Source organism: Oncorhynchus keta, chromosome 28, assembly GCF_023373465.1.
Source record: "Oncorhynchus keta strain PuntledgeMale-10-30-2019 chromosome 28, Oket_V2, whole genome shotgun sequence".
In the NCBI taxonomy this organism is placed as follows: domain Eukaryota; kingdom Metazoa; phylum Chordata; class Actinopteri; order Salmoniformes; family Salmonidae; genus Oncorhynchus; species Oncorhynchus keta.
The window spans coordinates 49,586,609-49,609,961 of NC_068448.1; the positions used below are offsets into that span (position 1 = coordinate 49,586,609).

Genomic DNA, 23,353 nt, shown 5'->3' on the forward strand with positions numbered 1-23,353 from the left:
TTAATTGATGCACTACCAATTCTCATATCCTAACTCTCAACAGTTGAGTTTCAATTGATTAATTTCACCCAGGTCCTGGGTACGGCCCTGGTTGCAATATGTTGTGCAATTATCATAGATACACGCATTTGCTGCTTGTAATACAGTACATATCTCATTGACCATGTTTTTATCTTTTTTGATCTACAGAACAGCAAAAACTGTTGACCCCTGCTTTCAACATGTCTTCCTCTGCACGCTGTTTTGGGACCAACTTCCTTGGGCGCCTTAAAAGCCCCATCTGTAGCTCCAACGCTGAGCAAGATGACCACCAACTTCCCAAGTTTGAGCACTTTGGGGAGGCTGTGGCAATTCCCCGTGGCCCCTACAGTGATGGTACAAGATAAATAGAATAAGTGTCCTTGGCTGTCTATGATAAATGAGATCAACACACATTACGAAGCAAATTCTTCAGTGTTAAAAAAAAATATATAAAAAAATAAAACTAAGAGTGTTAAATCAACCCTGAAACCATTGAGTCTGTGGACCCATACTGACACCGGAAAAGTGTTAAATTAAGAAACTGCTCAGTGTAAAGTCTTGCCTTCCGAGTAAACTGGAGAGTTACCACCCATGACAGCATTTTGTATTGTTTTGATTTAACCTTTATTTAAATAGGCAAGTCAGTTAAGAACAAATTCTTATTTACAATGACAACTTAACTCCACCCAACCCGAACGACACTGGGCCAATTGTGCACCGCCCTATGGGACTCCCAATCATGGCTGGTTGTGATACAGCCTGGAATCAAACCTGGGTCTGTAGTGATGCCTCTAGCACTGAGATGCAGTGCCTTCTACCGCTGTGCCACTCGGCAACCAGATAGATGGTTGCCGCATTCATCCACCAAGTGAGATCCTAAGCGCTAATACAGGGGCCTGAAACTCATAACCATGCACATCATTATGATAGTTCCCAGTAATGCTCTATTGCAGGTAGACTTTTTCAACTGTTTGTTTCAGTATCTATGTTTGTACATTATTCATTCATTCATCTTATGCTACTAAATAGAAATGACAAACATTTTCTCAACTAATCCACTATTACTTGGATTTCTTGTACCCGTTACTGAAATGGTTGTTCCAATTTAGTTGTTTTAGTTCGTCTTGTTAACATGCTTTGTCAGTTCTTCCAGTAATTCTGAGTACTGGTTGCGGTGACAATAATTTGAGGAGCTGGCTATCTCTGCACTGTCTCTATTCTAAAAGGAGTTAGCATAACGTGATTTTCATGTCTGATATGGCCTAATGATGTTACGCTTGATACAGTTAACTTTGTAGCAGGTTGCCGAAGCCTGTATTTTAGCAGAAAACTGTGATCAATGATGTCTGAAGCTTTGTTTTGTCGAACAAACACCTGACATGGCTACAGTGAGCACGTGCTACGGCGCCACAAGCCTACACTGTGTTGATGAAAGCATCTAGTAATGAACGTATTTTCAACACAATTGGCTGGAAAGCCTCAATGCTTCAAGAAGCTTTGTTTCCCCATCACTACTGTAAACCATGAGTTTCAGATTTAGATGTGTTCCTAAAGGGGTACAAACACTTGTCACTGTCGTGGTACACTGTAAGGTCATCCTTTGTACCTTTAGTTATAAGTGCATTATTGTATCCCAGTTCATAAGTCAGGCCACACCAGGCCTGCAAGTAGAGTTTCAATTTTTGTTTTTGAAGGATTTTGGATGTTCTGTTTCCAGGAAACTTCCAACCAGGGTTTCTGGAAACCTGGGCGTTTTGGGAAAGTTACCTGAATTTTGCAAACCTTCCTGCAAGTCACATTATGCTGACTAGCAAAGTGATGTATATTTAGAATAAGCAATAGTTAGATTTTTTTTATTCACCTACAACCTACATTAGGAATGAGTGCCAGAGTTAGGAACATTGTGCGGAGACTCCCTAAAAACCTTTCAACTGCAACAAACATTCCTGTAATGATTGCAATTTTATTTTGTTTTACCGCTATGATTAGTTTAGAAAAACGTACGCTATTTATCTTTGTGTAGCATGAGATTAATCAATCAATCAATGAACCTGCACAAAAATAGATATTAAAATAAACAATTGAAATATATCTACCTGCAATAGAGCATGCTGAGAAATGATTGAGAACTTCCCAAACCCAGTCTTAGGGAGCCCAAGTTTAGTTATTTGCCTGAGCACTACCCAGCTGATTCAACCAATGAATTCATCATCATCATCATCATCATAATGCTTTGATTATTTGAATTATGTGTGGTGCTGAGGCAAAAACCAAAACGTACACCCCTTGGGGTCCCGAGGACCGAGTTTGGGAAACGCTGCCATAGCGTTTGCGCAGGGTAGTCTTTTTCTCTTCTACCGAAACTAATACCAAACCAATCAGGTGGTTGGTCGACAAAACAAAGTTTTGGACATTGTTAATCAAATGCTTCTGATAAAGTGTCAGAGGCACTGACACACTGTTTCAAAGTAAACTGCTTAGCGATTTTGACACATGCCTCTTAGCTTCGGTATCAAACGTAACATCAATAGCTGTATTAGGGTAAAACTAAGCTCTCAAAATAAAGCCTTAGGAAGAACATATGGTATTGTGTTATATAATATATATAAAAATATATATTCACTTAGGATCTCACTTTTAGAAAAAGGTACTAAGTAGAACCATACAGGGTTCTTCGGTTTGTCCCCCATAGGGTGGCCCTTTTTGGTGCTGGACTGAATACTTTGCAGAGGGTTCGATCTAGAACCCTCTATGTAGGATTTTTCAAAGAACCCCTGTATATGGTTCTACCTTGAACCCCCTATGAAGTGTTCTACCAATAACAATTTTATCATGTAAAGGTTCTTCCTAAAACTGTCTTCCTCAATCATCTAAACTGGAACAACCATTTCAGTACTACCAGATTGGATTTGTTTAGAAAACTGTATATCCTTTATCTTTGTGTCGCATAAAATGTTTCAACCAATCAATGTGTATGCAAAAACACATTATAGGAAAACAAACAATTCTGAAAATAGTACTGCAATCGAGCATGCTGGTTAATATTATATACTGCTCTATGTAGAATCATTCTTGCCTTCTAAAGTACCATCAAATAACCCTTCCTGGCAAAAAAAACTGTTCTTAGGATGTTGAAAGTAGTTGGTAGAACCCTATCCCTCCACAAAGAACCCTTTTGGAACCTTTTCTTCTACATGTAGGACTTAAATGGATGAATGCAACAATCATGTCTCTGTCACTAACAAATACAGTCATGGGTGTTACATCTAATTTACTTGACTAGCAAGGCACTTTGGGAAATGTTTGAATATGGCTTTACACTAAGCAGTGTATTAATTTAACACTGTTCTGGTGGCTACATGAGTCCTCACACTCAAATGTTGCCATTTCGATTGAACAACGTGTTAATTTCTTATTTTTTTATCACTGGAGAATTTGCTGTATAGGCCCACAGGTTTGTGGTGTGCTCAGCCGAGGTGGTCAGCAGAAATCCTTGTTCCCATTTTGACTTCACACTCAGACCTGACATCCTGAAAAGCACCCTTTTTACCCAAAAAGTTTAATTTTTACATTTTACGTTTGTTACCTGGTTATTTAAACATCATTATTTAGCTTGTGATCTCCTTATTTTGCAGCCACCCTGGAATGTGTGAGAGTGGACATGATGCAAAATGAGAACAAGAGCGACCACCACTGTCACTTGTACAAAAACAACATTCTCATCGTCCGCAGAGCCCAAGAGTTTCAGATGACCCTCCAGTTCAACCAGCCCGTAAATCCCAGTGACAATTTCCAGATTGAGTTTTACATTGGTAAGACGTTTTTACACATTTCCACCAATGTAGTGTACATTCCTTTCTGCTGGATACAAATGAAATGACATGCATTGCTTGACTTCACTGACGGTGATGTATGAATTATAGTGTTCACCATTTGATAGTAGTCTTAATGGGAGGGGTTGGTGTGTTAGAGGTGAAGTTGCATCTCAATACTACAATTGTTCCTCTCCTAGTCTTCTCTCTGTCATCTGTGTTTTTGCCTCTGTAGCCAATCAGAAACTCTAATATATAAAAGTGCCAAATTGAAAGAAAAACAGATTATTGACATATTCCCATCTAAACATCTGTAACATCTGTTGATAGTAACCTTGGGGTGCCTCCCGATTCTCCAAACTTCTCCCCAAGTGTGCTCTTGCACACTTCCCATCATGGATTTAGGGAGTTTCCACTATTGTTGAATCCATGACAGATTGTGCAAGTGCACACTTCCGAAGAAGGGTGTAGAACAGGGATGAGTCCAGGGTCTCTCTCACACATTATACTGAATGCTTACATTATAATCACAGGTGAATTGCTGAAAATATATCTATGTGCTCGATTCAATCCATATTGCGGAAGTTCCGGGGTATAGAGCGATTGAAATTTAAAGGTAATTTCCGATTGAGATGGCAGCGTTTACTGTGAATGCAGTCTCCACAAACACAGGAACATTGCATTTAAATCTCAATCGCTCTGTAACACGGAACTTCCGCGATACGGATTGTATCGAGCCCTAGGTCCTTTAGTGTCAGCTACAAAACTGCAATATGTCAATTAAATACAAACTAAATAGGAACGACAGCAAAACGACTGCTTAAGAAGTATGACACCATTTTTTTAAAATCTTCAAGCGACTTACCTTTCACTTATGCCTTGAAAAGGCTTTCATTGTCAATATATTTTTTATCTCCCTGAATGTGGTGTTGTCCTCTTTACATCTGCTGTGAAATTCTTAGTTTACTGTGTTCAAAAGGTTTTGAGAATAGGACATACAAAAAATAAGCAGAGAGCACAATATTACACAAAATATCCTTCAGCCTACATTTATTGGATCTGAGGGAGTGGTTGTGTGATAATTGTGAGGCACTTCTAAAATAATGGTGCAAATGGACATGCATCATCCCGGTTGAAATTATGAGAGTGTTATGAATGAAGATAACAGTATGTGAATTGACATATGTGCAGCTACAGAAGCGTACTAGTAGTACCCTAGTAATCCATCTGCAGTTATTGGTTTGCAGTGGTGTAAAGTAACTAAGTACAAAATACTTAGAATTACTGCTAAATAAGTACTTTTATTTGAGTAGCTGTTCTTTACTATTTATATTTTTGACAACTTTTTACTTTTACTCCACTACATTCCTAAAGAAAATAAGTACTTTTTACTCCATATATTATCCCTGACAGCCAAATGTACTCGTTACATTTCGAATGCTCAGGCGGGACAGAAATATGGTGAATTTCACACACCTATCAATGCAATGTGTTGTCATCCCTACTGCCTCTGATCTGATGGACTCACTTAAAACAAATACTGCATTTGTAAATGATGTGTGAGCTGGATGTGTGAAAATCCTGCCGTCTGGTTTGTGTAATGTAAGGAATTTGATGAATAGCATTTACTTTTCACTTCTACCCAAGTATGACAATTGAGTACTTTTTCCACTACTGATGGTTTGTTGCATTCCAGGTCACCTTTATTGCAGTCGCGCTGCACAGACTACCGACAACAGTATCTTCTGTAATGTTGTTGTGATATTGAGCAGACCTTGACTTGTGTTGATTGATGTGTTGTTAACTGAACTGTTTTTTTTGGTAGCACTTTATTTTACAGTACGGAACATTACCAGGTATTTATCAAATACATGTCATGGTAACACAATAATTACACAGTAATAACTTGATGATTTACTTGCTTTGTTTCTTCAAGGCTCATTAAAACAATAGCTACCTGGTACCATTTGTTACCAACGGAGGTTAATTATTTGAAGAACGTACCAGAGAGTATCGATTGTTACCACATAACGTCATAGTAAATACTAAGAGTGCAGTGGAAACATGAGTGTCTACATGTGTTGACGTTTCCCCTGTCATGTCACCTTCTCCCTCAGGTATCGATGACAACGTGTTGAATGGCACAAAGATCATCATCTCCTTTGACGGCTCACAATCTGGGAATTGGACCGGCCGCATGATACAGCAACAAGGGGATGAGTGCGTGGTGGGCATCACCCCTTCTGCGGACGCCATCATCGGGAAGTACTACACGAGTGTGGCGGTCATCGGGTCCAATGGAGTCTCAAGGACACAAAAGGACTCTGGAACAGAGTTCTACCTCCTGTTCAACGCCTGGGCGTCCAGTGAGTGGAATCTTTGTGGATTTTTGTTTGTCCTCTTCGGACCGCTTAAGATATAACATATGTATTATACACCCCTTACGGGAATTTTTTATTTATTTCACACATGGAAAATCACATGAATTCACATGTGACATTCAATGTTAAATCATGTGAGATAGTTTTTTTGGAACACTTAAAGTGATGATATTTCACATGAAGTTTCACATGTGGATTATTACGTGATCCCATAACCTTTCACATGTGGATTCAAATTTTCACGTTAATATTTTACACGAGATTTCACAGGTGACGCCTCTGCAAACAAAAATGTGACGTTAGGATGAATACACAAACAGAGCTTTTAACATACAATGTAAATAGTTGACACTTTCACATATATGATTACATTGTGTATGTTTTTACACTAATTATTATTCAACATGTCCTCACCTGGGATATGAACTCGCAACCTCTTAGTTGAAGGTATTCCAATATTCCTGCTACTCCTGTCAATGGCTGATTTAACCTGTATTCCAACAATTTGGACTTAAATTTAATCTCAGCTTTGTCAAATTAAGAAAAATACAAATTAAGAAAAATATTATATTTACAATAATAATATGCCCCACCAACATATGACAACTATACAGAAAACCACTCGCATCATCAATGATCAGAGAATATTCAGATGGAACTCATGTGCAGAGATGTATTATAGGTAATGAAAGTGTAGAGGAACGTTACAGTACAGACTTTGCAGCGCCGCAGATTGATCAGCGTACCTCAAATCCATTGGTTGTGAGTTGAAATCCCAGGTGGGGTCATATTGAAAAAAGTATACTATACTTGTTTAGTAAGAAAACATTTGGGGAACAATTCAATGTTTCATTCATTGATTCATGACACCCCAAAAATTCTGACAGTGATGAGATACTGTAGCCTGCATGAAAAGCATGTTTTGATTCCCAAAAGAAAAACATGGAGTCACTTTTTAAAATTTTCTTTTTGTTAAAGCTCCACGGTTAAATGCAAAATTCTACTGACAAAATACAAAATGTCAAAAGCCGATACAACAACAGTGTAAAATAACATTCAGTCCATATTTTCTCTTTTATTAAACAAACTTTTTCACCAAACCATCAAAGAGGATCAGGCGCGGTCCACATGCAGGTAGCAGGCCCACAGTCATATGGGAAACGCATCACCAAGGCCTCCTTCGGTTTCACATTCATACAAAAGTCCCTCACACAAACAGTAGCCGGTAACATAGTTCTCCCACACAGCTCCATCCATCCCATATGGGTAACCAGTCGGTCGGAGAGCAGAGTTCTCCCACTCGAGGGTGCCTCCATGCAGCCAAGTAGTTAGAATTGTTGTCGCATCCAAGTTGTATAATCCACGGCTCAAACCCGTCCAGAATGGCGGGAGAAGCCCCATTCCCATCACATCCACAAAGCAAAAGGAAGGTCCAATATGTGTAAAAGTCTGGGTAAAATGTACTTAGTTGGTAATGACATTTCAGACATGTGGGCAGTCTAGTACTCACTGTTCGCCCATCCAATAAGCTAGCAGTGAGGGAGATGATAGTGCAGAGAAAGCTGCCCATGCTTCTCGTCGTATGCTTGCTCCATAGGGCTAGAGTAGGCCTGGCTAGCATGCATGCAGCCTAGCGAGGTCATGTCACTTTAGTCCAGCGATAACTTCAGAAGACACAGGTTCCACAGACGTTAAAAACGCTCAAAACACAGCTGCCACCAATGTAATGCGCCGTTAGGAGGGTTCAGATAGTGGGACATCAGCTGTGCGAACGCAAAGACTTGGACGCCAGACAGCGCACGGAGCTCAACAGGACGTGGCTTCCTTCCAAGGACATGTGACCACGGTCTCAATTAGTTCAAGTGACACAAATTAATTTATAGACACAGGTCAGGCATTAGAAATCAATGATGAACATCCAATTCTCATCCTTACAATTCTTACAAGTCACATCTAAAGTAACAGATGACCAGATTTTTGGTAATGAGGCTGCAATTTATTTCTGATTTCTTTAGATGATGAGGTGTACATGCCCAATGAGGAAGAAAGGCAGGAGTATGTGATGAATGAAAATGGCTTCATATATGAGGAGGAATCAGGTGATGGAAGACAATGGTTTTATGGCCAGGTACAGTAAAAGACACACATGCCCCACGCACACACACACACACACACACACTTATCAAATACCTTAATGTCCTGTATACACTACACACACATTTACAGTTGTGTCATTATTGTTCCTTTTTTGAGGCTGGGGGCTATATTTCTCTCTTGTAGTTTGTGGAAGGGATTCTTGATGCCTGTTTCCAAATCTTGGATGACTCACACATGCCTCTAGTAAACAGAGGCGATGCTGTCAAAGTCTGCAGGATAGGCTCTGCAATGGTGAGTGATATTTACAGATAACATAAGCACACTACACAAATTCCAAAATGAGCCCTAGTTTAAGCACGAAGAGCCAAGTGCTTTTCACAACCACAAGACGTACCAAGCATTTAACCTGAACTTCAGTCTACATCCACAGAATGTGATTTGCAGTAGATACTATACATATACAGTACATATTGAATGAGATATTGCCTCATTTGATTATTTTTCATATAATATTTCAGGAAAAAGTTTGAAAAAAAAGGGTATATTTGTGTCTACATTTAACTGGTAAAAGTTGATTGTGAAATGAATAAAGGAAACAATTACCCCGGTACCTGGCCTTAATTAAACACTCAATTTCCTTTTGCATGCTTTTACCAACTTACTCTGAACATTTAATTTCAAACTAACCTATCCTTATACCTGGTGCATTAATCTCTTTGGGGGGTTTTCTATATATTTTTCCATTCCTTGTGGAACCAGATGAACTCCCAGGATGACCGCGGGGTCTTGGTGGGCAACTGGAGCGATGACTACTCCCTCGGCACTGCACCAACCTTCTGGATTGGCAGTGACCAGATCCTGCTCCAGTACGTCAACAAAGGGCCCGTCAGCTTCGCCCAGTGCTGGGTCTACGCCGGGACGTTCAACACCTGTGAGTGCCTGATTAAATTCCCTTTTCATTTTCAATGTCCACCCCACAACATAGGTCATGTGTCTTCCAAATGACCTGTGATTTGCACTGAGGGATTGATGGGCAATAGAAAACAGGCCCATCCAGTTATAAACTGCAGTTTTCAACTGAGAAAAGGTTGCCTTTTTTTAGTGGTTAGATCAGCTTTAATATTGCAGATGGATTGTGGTTTCCATCAATATAATTGTCTGCATCATTTCCAATCTTTCCCGTAACCCTACCATCCTCCCCTAATTGTAGTAAACTAATGGACAACAACACTTAGGCTTCTACTTCCAGCTTATACATACTATATACATTTTACGGATACACTATATTTAAAAAATAGTTGTGTTTTGATTGTGTAATGAGTATGATGGGAGACAGAGTGCTGGTTTCAAGCGCAGGGTGCAGCAGGTGTTTATTTAGTACAGGGCCGAGGAGGCAGGAGGAGGCAGGAGGAGGCAGGAGGAGGCAGGAGGAGGCAGGAGGAGGCAGGTAACATGGTCCAGGGACAGGTAGAAGGTCATACACAGAAAATCCAAAAAGGTAACAGTACAGGCAGGGAAAAAGGCTAATGACGTAGTCCATATGCCATGGAATCGGTACATCAAAAATCTATTTTCAACTATTTTGCAATCTATATGGCACAGCTCTAAATGAAATGTATATACTTTTTTATTTATGACCTTTTTTTAAAACAACTTTTCAGGTCTTTAATGGGGGGTCAACAGACAAATTCTTTACTATCTCACCCTTCCACTTGCCTCTTCCATTTTTGCGGTAATGCTGCAATTAGTTGGTTGTAATTTTTTGAAGAGCAGACATTTCCATATAATTTTGTTAGCTGCATCTGTGACATGACTCCACTAGTCCCATTTATGATATTATTTACAAAGATTATACCGTTTCTAAATATTTGTTCAATTAATTTAAAAAAAATCTATTAGCATATAATGTTTGTTGTAATATTTGTTCTGTCTTTTCTGGTGGATTAAATTGAAATTGCTAACAACTTTCTATGGCTTGTTGTAAAAAAGCAATATTTTGGAGATGATTTCATTTTCAAATAACCGAAAGCGAGAAGTTGCAATCAGAATAAAGGGAAAAAGGCCATTCTTGAACACGGGGAGAGACATTCTTACTAATTTGCCAGAGAACCAGAATGGATTTAAGTATACTGTAACTTTTGTATGACTGAAGCCTTCAGTTTAATATTGAATCATTTCTGCCCTCTGAATTCATATTCAGTATATAAATATGCCTGTTCAACTTTGTCTGGTTTGCCATATACTTCTAAAAAAACAAGTCACTTGGTGAAGGCAGGGCCATAAGTAAACTGGGATATGACTAAAGAGTTAATCAGGTGATTCTTCCACAAATAGACAGGTATTTTCCTTTCCATGGTAGCAAGATCTTATCTATTTTTGCTAACTTTCTATTAAAGATTGATTGTAGTGATGTCACGTATACTCCCTCACCGGCCTCCAGGTCATCAGGCTGCTGATTATCCCACACAACTGTCACCTGTGCCTCATGACACTCACCTGGACTCCTTCACCTCCTTGATTACCTTCCCTATATCTGTCACTCCACTTGTTTCTTTCCTTAGGTGTTATTGATTATTTTTCAATTCGGTGCGTTGTTTGTGTTTCATTTTAAGAAGTTATTTGGCCACTTTAGTTGTGATACAAACCTTATCGAAACATATAGGCCTATGGGCTTAGGCTACATGATGTGTGCGACTATGATTTGAAAATGTAAAAAAAAAAGCTGGGCATCATTCACAAGTGATAATATGTCATTCAAAAGCAATAGACACATTTTTACCTTTATTTAACTGGGCGAGTCAGTTAATTAAGAACAAATTCCTATTTTCAATGATGGCCTAGGAACAGTGGGTTAACTACCTGTTCAGGGGCAGAACGACAGCTTGTCAGCTCGGGGATTTGAACTTGCAACCTTGCGGTTACTAGTCCAACGCTCTAACCACTAGGCTACCCTGTCACCCATAACATTATTCTTGATTTAATCTTGTCTTTACATATACTAAATAATATATATGTGTGAAATTGGTTTTGATTTAGAATGGATCATTATCATGCACCGCTCTCGAAACAGGTGCAGTGGGAAAAAATGCAGGTCGTCTATGACCTTATATAGTGAAATGAGGACACTTTTCCCGTGGTTCATTTTCAGGCCAGCCAGGTAGGCTATACTCCTGTTGTAAATAGAAGCAATGTGCTTTATATTAGGAACATATAGTAGGCCTAGCCTATAGAAAGCTGATGGGATCCTCCTCTGTTTCCTCCTCTGTTTTCTCATGCAATTGTATAGCCTATAGAAATGTTGCGCAACATGAGCTCATGGGCTCCCATGAAGTGTTTGAGGAGATTTTCGATGACATTTGCATTGATTTCAGAGTGATTAGAGGGACAATACAGTACTGATTACCAGGCAGTTAGCAAGTTTGGTAGGCTACTAATGATCATCAGCAGCATCAGAGCTTGGAGAAGCCTAATTACCGTGACTAAACAGTCACATGGAATTTGACTGCCATCTTGACTCATGAACACCGGTGTGGCAGTAATATGGTCACTGTGACAGCCCTAGTCCGACCATATTCTGTCCGCTATCAACACTTTTTAAACTTTTGCCAGTGAGAATGACATAAGAAAGTAGTCAATACGAATAACTTGATTGAGCCTCAGCCATGTTTATCTCACTAGGTCAGGATATTTAAGCTTCTATATATCCACTAGTTCCAATACAGTGCATTTTGAAAGTATTCAGACCCCTATACTTTTTCCACATTTAGTTACGTTACACCCTTATTCTAAAATGGATTATATAGTTTTTCCCCCTTATCAATCTTGAAACAATACCCCATAATGACAAAGCAAAAACTTTTTTTTTTAATCTTAGCAAATGTATAAAAACATTTTTTTTTAAATAATAAAACATATACATAAGTATTCAGACCCTTTACTCAGTACTTACTCAGATGAGGAGCGTTGCTGCACAGCAATTTTCAAGTCTCTCCAGAGATGTTAGATTGGGTTCAAGTCCGGGCTCTGGCTGGGTCACTCAAGGACATACAGAGACTTGTCCCGAAGCCACTCCTGAGTTGTCTTGGCTGTGTGCTTAAGGTCGTTGTAGTTAAACATTAAAAGCGTTATAATTTTGTAGGTAAAGCTACACTAAATATATTCACATCACCAAATAATTGATTAAAACACTGTTTTGCAATGAAGGTCGACAGTAGCCCCAGCAGCACTCTGAATGGTAGCACCATGGCACAGCTAGCTTCTGTCCTCCTCTGGGTACATTGACTTCAATGCAAAATCTAGGAGGCTCGTGGTTTTCACCACCTTCCATAGACTTAAACAGTAGTAATGACAGCATCTGTAGGACGTCCTCCAAACTATCAGAGGCCTATCAGAGAACAGGCATGTAGTCCACCCATCAGAATAATCTAGTTCTAAAAGTGTAAGCTACAGCTAGCTAGCACTGCAGTGCTAATGTTGCGGGTAGTTGACTCAGAGAGAGAAAATCAAAAGTTGAACAGTTTTGAACAAATTCATTTCTTCCAACATTAAGAAGAAGCAAGAGAGAGAGATAGCTTTATTTGGTTGTATTGTTTCTTTACTTTCACCTTCCCTTGGCTAGCTAATGCAGCTAGCTAGTTTAGCCTACTCATACACCCGGCTCAAACAGAGAGGGATGCTATGTTAGCTAGTTGGCTATGGCTATCCAACACTGGCTATGGCTATCCAACACAACTCTTTTGGTTTTATCAATTTATTGCCACCGGAGTCCGCTGGTGTAACTGCTAAACTGCTTTCTGACTGTACACTGTACAGCATGCTTTTAGCGGGTTTACTAATGCGTTAGTTCTATTAGTTTTAGTTGACCATGACATGACAACTACAGTATGCAGGCTGTGTATAGGGGTTAGCGATCGTGATATGGTTTTGCTTGGGAGTTTTTTTTTGCCTGGTCACAGACAGCTGATGTATTGTGCACAAGGGAAGGGAAAAGATGAGAGGAGGAGAGCGTGTAGATAGTTACGAGAATGTATTATATATACAACGAGCAAAGTGATCATCCTGTTTTTATCTGGCTGCTATGAGAGTGAACTGTTTGCGTGTGATAAGAGGTGTATTCATTCCTCTGATTCTGTTGAGAAACATTTCTGAAACGGAACAAAACAGGGCTAAACATATTACACCCTAGATCAGCTAGATGCTGAGTGTGCAAGGCGGTATTGAATGTGTCACTGTCTGTCACCTTGATTACTCAAAATTCTCCCGACCTGCGCACCTACGTTGCAAACTTTCATTCATAGACTAGGTTGTAGGAACCTCATGATGGGAACAGGGAACATTTTTGTATCATGTAGTAGCCTAAACCTACCGCTGTTACATTGAGCTTGGTGAACAGAATATGAATGAATGTCATCCAGTATGCTGTAATAGAAATAAGGCCATGCTCATCAGAAAAAAAAATCATCCTACATCGTCTTAAATGGCACTGACAGCCACTGCCGTAGATGCTAATGCTAAGCCATAGCTCAAAACACAAATCCCGGTTTTCTGACTAGTCTGGAGCATAGGCCACTTTCTAGGTATGCATGATATGTAGAAAATGTGTAATTAAGTTGACTAGTCCTATTAGCAGATAAAAATAGGTAGCAGTTTCCTCAGACAAGGCCCGCTGCTGTGCAAGTAAAACACACGTCTGAAAGTTATATTCATAAATCTACTCTAATCAATTGATTGAATACATTTAATGTATTAGTTAAACATTTATTAATGTTCACAATTGCATGTTAATTAATATATGCTTATTTTTGAAGTATTGCCTAGTCTCTTTAATGGTGTCCCCTCCCCTGCCCCAGTTCTGCGGTGTCTGGGCATCCCTGCCAGGGTGATCACCAACTTCAACTCCGCCCACGACAACACAGGGAACATAATCACAGATCTCGTCTTCAACTCTGTGGGAAATCAGCTTGAACTGAACGAGCGCCTTACCAGAGACTCAATCTGGTAGTTATATTTCTGCTTATCCATTTGTATTGAATGAAAATGAAATCCCAGAACGTAGGTTTCTATAATCCTATCTTTCACTGTATGTACTGTAAAAACAGTTTAGTCATAGCATGATGGGGGGTGAAATGGACTAGATGTCCCTGTTATCTTTAAATCATTGTGCTTAAAGAAGAAAATGATTGTGCAGGATCCCAGATAGTGTATCTGAGTGGTGAAGGATGACAGATAGTGTACCTGAGTGGTGCAGGATGCCAGATAGTGTTCCTGGTGGGTGCAGGATGCCAGATAGTGTTCCTGGTGGGTGCAGGATGCCAGATAGTGTTCCTGGTGGGTGCAGGATGCCAGATAGTGTTATTGAGAGGTGGGCATTGTCTCCACAGGAACTACCACTGCTGGAACGAGGCTTACTTGTCCAGACTTGACCTCCCTGCAGACCAGAACTTTGGTGGCTGGCAGGTGGTGGATTCCACCCCCCAGGAAACCAGTGATGGTAAGAGAGAAATTAGGATGATGGGAGAGAGAGACATAATTTTCACTTCATTTTGTATGCTTCAAAATTGCATAATCAAATTCATGAAAACGCAGCCATTTAAGATAGTGTGTTCCATGATATTTTGCACCCTTGATAACCGCTAGGCTAAATAAATACAATTACTGAGCTATATTGTATGCAAAAACATAACATTATTTTATACTAATACAATTGCTCAGTGAAAGAGATTTTGTTTAACAAGTAATACAAAACCATCTAAAAAAAGATAGGCGTCAAAATGATTGGCATCCCTGTTTTCAATAGTCCAGCACCCTCCCATTGCGAGGATAACGACACTGAGCCTTTTCCTTCAATGTTTTATGAGATTGGAGAACAAACACATTAGGAGTGATATCAGACCACAGTTCCTCGATAAAGAATCTCTCCAGATCCTTGATATCTTTAATCTGCACTTATGGACTGCCGTCTTCAATTCAAACAACAGGTTGATTTTGTACTCCACCATTTGTTTGTGGATTTTGATCAGTGCTTGGGGTTATTGTCATGCTGGAAGATCCACTTGCAGCCAAGTGTCAGCGTCAAGGCAGAAGCAACCAGATTTTTGGATAAAATATCCTGGTACTTGGTAAAGTCCATGATGCCATTGATCTTAACAAAGGTCCCTGGACCAATGGAAGCAAAATAGTCCCAAAACATCAAAAATCCACCACCTTATTTTACCATAGGTATGAGGTACTTTTATACATACGCTTCTGTTTTTCAACACCAAGCCCACCACTGGTGCGAGTGGCCAAAGAGCTTCATTTTCATGTCATCTGACCATAGCGCTGTTTCCAATCCATGTGCCAATGCCATTTATTAAACTCTAGGTGATGCTACTGTATGGTCAGATAACATGAAAATAGAGCTAGTTTTTTCTCTTTCTCTAAGCAATTGTATTAGTATAATAGAATATATAATATATATGTATTAGTATAATATAATATAATATATTTTTATACAATATAGAATAGCTCAGTATTTGTATTAGAATAATTTATTCTATACAGTCTTTTTTGCTCATCTTTATCAAGGGTGCCAATAATTATTGACCTCGCTGTATATTTTTCCACATTTGCATTTTTTCATCTGAAATTAATGTTCTTCGGCCCTTTCTATGTTTATGTCTGTTCTCATACTTTTAAAACATCTACTTTTGATGTGCTTTAGAATGTGCTTTGCTCCAAAACAAGATATCCAACACACTTGTTTCAGACCAAAACACACTATATCCAGAGCCATGTGTTTAGAGAGTTGGGACATTGAGGTTTCTGCATTGCGATGCCTTCCCATAGCACTACAATATTCTATGGCAGCCATGTTAGCTCCCGAATGAGCATTATGTAATAGGTGTAGAGCTGGTTGATGCTTCCAGTGATGGTGAGAGGGATGACGGTGTCAAACAACTTGTGCTCCTTCTCTCTGCAAGTCAGCTGCTACACAGGGACCATCAGCCGAGATGTATTGCGTCTCCCTGAATTCTGCTGCTGGCGTCTGTGCTCTCTTTCAGAGGAACAATGGTCTGTAGACCTTACAGGGCACACAGTCATCCACAAGGAAACCTTTTTCCACCATTATGGCCATCGCTGGTTTCAGCAGAGAAACGATGTCGGACTGCTTCAGGATCTCCTCACTGACAGAGCCTCCATATGGGGCTGAAACAAAGAAATGTGTTAAGAAAGTTGCCCCATGTTGTCACGATGCAGCTCACAGTCCGCTGGTGGATGTTGAATCTGTGGGCCAGATCCCTCTGCTTCAGACTCAGTGACAGATGAGTCATGAAAAGGAAAAACTTGTCTGTGGGCTGCAGGGATTGTGACTGATGGAGAAAAAAAGGATTAAGATGCATTACTATGCAAAATTACAACTAAAATTATCAGCCCTGCAGTTTGCTAGAGATATTTGTGAGTCATCAGTGTCCAAAAAAGGAGTCTCCGTCAAAGGTTGTGGGTCAACCAGCAGGACAACAACCTAAAACACACACCAGAAAGCACCCATGAATGGTTCAAGAAGAAAAGCTGGACTATTTTGGAGTGGCCAGTGTTGAGTCCAGATCTGAATCCCATCAAAAATATATGGCGAGAACTGAAAACAGCAGTTGGTGGAATGCATCCCTAAAATATTGCGGAATTGGAGCAGTTTCCAGCAGATTGAGGAATCCAGTAAAAGATGCAGCAAGCTCATTGATGGCTACAAGAAGCATTTGTTGGCAGTTATCTTGGCCAAAACCTCTGCTCTTAGGTGCTAATCATTTTGTCCATGTCATTTCACCAAATATTTTTTTTATTTCAACTTAAATTGGGAATTATTTATAAAAAACTATAAGGGTGCCAATATATTACGCTGCAATTGTACATGCAATTCTTAAAAGTAATAAAATGGCTCTGAAAAGCATTGATTGCATCTTGAAAATGTACCAAGGCCCTGATAATTAATACAATTCGAAAACATTTAGAAACGTGAACTGTCCCTTGTAAAGTCAAATAGACAGGTTCATGGGTTGTTGATATTGTTTTTGCAGGATATTTCCGCTGTGGACCTTGCTCTGTCAAAGCCATCAAGGAAGGAATGCTTGGCTATCAATTTGATGCCCCGTTTGTGTTTGCTGAGGTAAAACAATACGTCTTCTTTATGCTTGACCAGTAAACACTCTGTTGAATGTTCAGCCATAATGACTTCATCATCACTCTATGCCATGATGAAGCGTAACACAGTTATGCTTTATAATTGGCAATACATCTTATTTCATTCAAATCAATCATCATATTCAAATTTATCTCTTTCTTTTAACCTCAGGTGAATAGCGACGTTTACAAATACAAGCTAAATTCACAAACTGGGAAAACTGAGTTACTAAGCGTAGACACAACTTATGTCGGCATCAAAATCCTGACAAAGTCCATTGGTGAGACCAATGAGCCAATGGACATTACAGGGACGTACAAATACCCAGAAGGTATGTGGCACCTGGACAATGGAGTAGGCTAGCAAGGGTGTAACTGCATGTTTAAAGTTAGTTATTGGGGCAGTTTGCAAAGTGTCTCATGAAACTAATGCAACAAGAATGAAGTATAGAAATGACTTTGCTATTACTGCTTTTCAAATTACTTTGCAACAATATAAACGTAACATGCAACAATTTCAACGATTTTACTGAGTTACAGTTCATATAATGAAATCAGTCAATTTAAATAAATGTATTTGGCCCTAATCTATGGATTTCAAATGACTGGGCAGGAGTGCAGACATGGGTGGGCCTGGGAGGGCATAGGCCAACCCATTCGGGCACCTGGGCCCACCCACTGGGGAGCCAGAACCAGCCAATCAGAATGAGTTTTTCCCCCACAAAAGAGCTCTATTACAGACAGAAATACTCCTCAGTTTCATCAGGGTGGCTGGCCTCAGAAGAAGCCAGATGTGGAGGTCCCCAGCTGTACAGTATATACAGTATATTCCTATAGGTGAAATAAAATTGTAGTCCCACTCCTTAAAAAAGTCCCACTACTTGCTGCAGCGATCTATGATATATATGTGTTCTGAAGAGAGCGGTTTAGATCACTAGATCAGCCTAGGACACCAGTCCCATGTTAACTCTATTCCCCTCCAACTCCCCCCACATACACAGGCAGTAGTCAAGATGAGGAGACCATGAAGAATGCAGAGAGAACCTACAAGACGCATTTGCAATATGACGATGAGCAGGGCGTGACGATGACGCTGGAGATCCCGCAGGAGCGTGTGAAGATTGGCCAGAACTTCCAGATGGCTGTGGTCTTCAGGAACATGAGTGAAGAAACACGCACCATCCATGGCTTCCTGGTTGGCTCCACGATCTACTACACCAACATCCAAAGGGCTCAGTTCAAGCAGTTGACCTTTGACATCACTCTGAAACCCATGGAGAGTGAGTAGAAACCAGGGTGATCCTTTACATACGTACTGTACTGTAGGTATTTTTGGGCTTGTCTCCATGTATCACAACTTTGTATGATAGTCCTGCAAAGCTTTCAGACCCCTCCTCTGAAATAAAATCCTCAACAGTTTATAGAAAATGCTTTGCAGTCCTTTTACAGCTTTATGGCAACGTCCTGTTTCAGCAGGTGTGTGTATGTATTGTATTGTAAGAGAACGTGAGGTAACGATGGGATGCTCTCTAGTACTTACCTCAAAAGACTTTACAGGTAACAACCTGGTACCAAATGGTAAACAATGGTGAATCCCAAATAATCTAAATATGAATTATCAGGTAATAATTATAAAAGTTATGTTCTGCCAAAGATGCTCCTGTTGTTGATTGAATTTGTTTCGTTGTCAAAACTCTGTCTCCCTAAAACCAACAGCGTCGAGGATACAGGTGGGCGTGCTGGCCCAGAACTACATGCCCAAGCTGGGTTGCCAATCCAACCTCCGCTTTGTGGTGACGGCCAAGAGCATGGAGAACAACCAGGACATGACGGCCATACAGATAGTGAACCTGAAAGGCCCCGAGTTGACATTTGCGGTGGGCCTGGAACTTTCATTAGTCCTCTTTATTAGGATGTATTTCCTTAGTCCTTTAAAGGGATAGTTCACCCAAATAAAAAAATGGCATATTGGTTTCCTTACCCTGTCAGCAGTAATTTGGTCACAGTGACCAGGTACACAAAACCAAATCATGGATTGCTCTCTTACCTTGTCCATAGACTGCTGACATGGTAAGGAAAACTGTCATTTTGTAATTTGAGTGAATTATCCTTTAAAGTGTTCCGTAAAACTATATATGAAATTTATTTCGTTTTTCCCCAAGAGCTAATGTTGTAGTGTACCCAATTAAAACCTTATTTGTGCTGCTAGAGTGCTGCATCTCTCCTCTCCTTTGTTAAATCAGCCATTCTGAAAAACATCCATGCTCCCAACGCAGGGGAGTTGATAATCCCTAGATTATTATAATGTCTTATATCACCATAGATTGTTGTGAATGGACCATCTCTATTTGAACAGATGAGTGGACCAGCGAAGGTGAACCAGGAGATATTTGTCAAGGTGGAGTTCACCAACCCGTTCCCATTCAGCCTGCATGACGTGAGGATGGCCATACAAGGGCCTAATTTCATCTCATACCGGGAAAAGTTGTACAGGTAAGAGGATTTACAACTCCAAGTCCTCACATCATGAGGATGTTCACACTTACATTAGTCTCACACTCACAAAAACAGATCCAATGTAGTCTGGTTAGTAAATCTGTGTGTGTGTGTGTGTGTGTGTGTGTGTGTGTGTGTGTGTGTGTGTGTGTGTGTGTGTGTGTGTGTGTGTGTGTGTGTGTGTGTGTGTGTGTGTGTGTGTGTGTGTGTGTGTGTGTGTGTGTGTGTGTGTGTGTGTGTGTGTGTGTGTGTGTGTGTGTGTGTGTGTGTGTGTGTATAGTGAGATCTCTACCGGCGCCTCCATCACCTGGATAGAGTCCTGTGTCCCTACGAGGTCTGGGAATACAATGATCTATGCTGTCCTGGACTGCTCAGTCCTTGGGAATGTGCAAGGCAATTGGGCCGTCGGCGTCCAGGCCTGATCATCGCCCAGGAAGCCCTTCCCACCTGCTAATCGCCTGCCATCGACCGGAGAACCATGGACGAATAGAGGCTCTTGTGTAGATTTGAAAGGATTTGATTGCTGGATATGCAATTCCATCTAGCTTATGAGAAGGTGAGGGCGAGCAAATAACATACCCCTTACGGAAAAAACACATGATTCACAGGTGAAATTTCCTCCTGGGAAATCATGTGAAACCATGTTTTTTTTTTTTGAACACTGAAGTTTACATGTGGGTTTTACATGTGATCACATAACCTTTCACGTGAATATTTTTCAAATGAGATTCCACATATGATGCCCTGCAAACAAAATTGAGTCGTTAGGATACACACAAACAGTGCTTTTAACATACATTGTTTTCAATGTACATTTTTGACATACATAATTACATTGTGTATGTTTATTTATACAGTAATTATTATTCAACATGTCCTCAGCTGGGTTTTGAACTCACAAGCTCTTGGTTCAGGGCATCCCGACCGTCCTGCTACACCATCATGTCAGTGTCAATTACAGATTGAACCTGTATTCCTACACTTTAGGTTTAAGTAAAGTAAATATCAGCTTTGTTAAAAATACACAATTTTAAAATACGATTATAGTTATCATAGTGATTCAGGAGTAACATTAAAACAGAATAATATCCCCCACAAACAGTAGACAACTATTCAGAAAACTATACTTATTCTGAAATAACTCTATGAAATCTATGGTGAGAGAATAATAAGATTAACTAAAATAGAAGTGCAGATGGCACTCTTTTGCTAAGTGCAGACATGTATCATAGATAATGAATGTGTATAGGAATGCTATAGACTTTGATGGGCAGCAGAAAGATCAGCGTAACCCAGAAGTTGTCAATTTTAATCCCAGGTGGGGTCATATTGAAACGTGACTACTAAGTGATCACTACTAAGTGATAATAATGTTGTCACTGATTAAATATTTTGTACACTATTTTAGCTGAATAGTGTACCAGTTACTTTAAAACCCACAAATCATTTGATTCCCTTACACAAAAAGACATGCAAAATTGCATTGTTAAGCGGAAATTCACATTTCACAAAAGAAAAATCACCAAAAAAAAGAGACTTGAGGTCAGTTCTTCACATATGAAACTACATGTTCACATGTATTCAATTTAAAGTTTCACATGTTAACACCACCTTTTCACATATGAGGAGAATAACATGTTTTCACCTCACGTGGAATTTGTTTTTCACATGTGAAAACGTTCACATAGGAACATCTAACTCTCAAATGTGTAGTTTCATGGTATCGTACGTAGGCATTTTGCATCCCCATGTTGTCACATTTATTTCACGAGATCATGTTTTCACATGTGTAGGTTCATGTTATCAGGTGTTGCTTTCACATGTTGTCACAGATGTTATCACATGTGAAATACATGTGATTTTTCTGTAAGGGATTGCTTACACCGATAAGATTTGTTACAGAAAGGGCTAGGAGTTGATTTGGAATTGGGCAGAAGAGGGAGGGCCAAGTCGCAATAAGCGCATCAGTTTATCTTATTATTTCCTCTGCAATGCCAAATATCAATCAAATCAATGTATTTTCAGGCATCGGTGACACTTAAAGTTGAAGGGCACCTACATAAGGACTTCATCACACATTCATTAGCCATATATGCCACATTCATAATCAGTAGAACTGCAAGCTGACTTTATTTAACTAGGCAAGTTGGTTAAGTACACATTTTTATCTACACTGACGGCCTACCCTGGCCAAACCCGGACGATGCTGGACCAATTGTGCGCCGTCCTATGGGACTCCCAATCACGGGCAGATGTTATACAACCTGGATACGAACCAGAGACTGTAGTGACGCCTCTTGCGCCGAGATGCAGTGCCTTAGACCGCTGTGACTTCTTTGATATGTGACAATATCATCACTTGCATGTCGACTCTAAACATCCTGTGTAAACTTACATTTGTTGACGTAGTTTTTTCATAAAATTTAACCCTTCACAAGTGTTTCCAAAGACTCTCGGACTAAAAAAGTTAAAAAGTTATGATCCATATGAATATGATGGATAGAGTTTTTTTATGTGTTCTAATTAGATGACATTTATATATCAGGGATTTAATTTGGTTTCAAATCAGCCGACTCAGATTCGGGTTTCTGTTATTGTCGACCTTACAAACCTTTGCTGACTGTAAATTTCTCACACAATCATGACCTTCAATCTAATCAACGGTCCAGTGTTATCTGCAGTAGATTTTAAATCAAGCAGAAAAGGTACTGCATTTAAAGAATTGGGAAACAACATGAAAATGTTTTCTTTAGACTGAGATTTGTTTTTGCAATATAAATCATTTAATTGTATAACGTAAAAAAAGAAAAGAGCACTATGTAAAGCCGTATGTGGGAACCACTCCTCAGTTATTTTGTTTGATAGTTTTATGTATAACCAGTTTTATTGGAAAACCAGCATTTTTGGCTTTGCATCAAACTAAATCTTTTAATTTCACTGCCATTTACTGTTTAACATTTCAGCTGTGCACTGCTTTTGATTAACAATAAAAATCATTTTCAAAATCAATACTGTTGTCACACCATTATATTTTTTGTATCATTTAGTATTTTTAAACATTTCCGGGTGGAGTGGGATAAAGTTAACGGGCCACCCTTAACTGCCAATATCATTGTTATGTTCACTGGTCCCATTTCATGAATAAAATCTAACACACCTTACAAACCTTCCAACCTTTTTATGACCAAAAAAAACAGGCTTGCACAAAGTGCTAGAAAACATTCAGACCATCAATTCGACACAGGTTCCTCATTAACCACTGCAAATGAATGAGGAAGCGCAAGAAATGTATCAATTCATTCAAATAAGTGCAATAATAGCTCACTTTTACTTCAGTCTTAAATCAGTAACATTATAGCAGGCTGGTGTGACATCCTATTAGACAGTGTT

General features: G+C 39.6%; 1 protein-coding gene across 1 annotated transcript; it reads left to right on the forward strand.

Annotated features, from left to right (window-relative positions):
* Positions 1-221: 221 nt before the first annotated feature.
* LOC127906076 (coagulation factor XIII A chain-like) lies at positions 222-22,972 on the forward strand. Its single transcript, XM_052484231.1, has 14 exons — positions 222-375; positions 3,657-3,833; positions 5,951-6,199; positions 8,230-8,342; positions 8,495-8,602; positions 9,071-9,242; positions 14,161-14,308; positions 14,692-14,801; positions 17,365-17,453; positions 17,640-17,799; positions 18,469-18,747; positions 19,184-19,344; positions 19,824-19,960; positions 20,244-22,972. Exons 1-14 carry the CDS (start codon positions 222-224, stop codon positions 20,383-20,385), a joined length of 2,199 nt encoding a protein of 732 aa, XP_052340191.1. The 3' UTR covers positions 20,386-22,972.
* Positions 22,973-23,353: the final 381 nt, after the last annotated feature.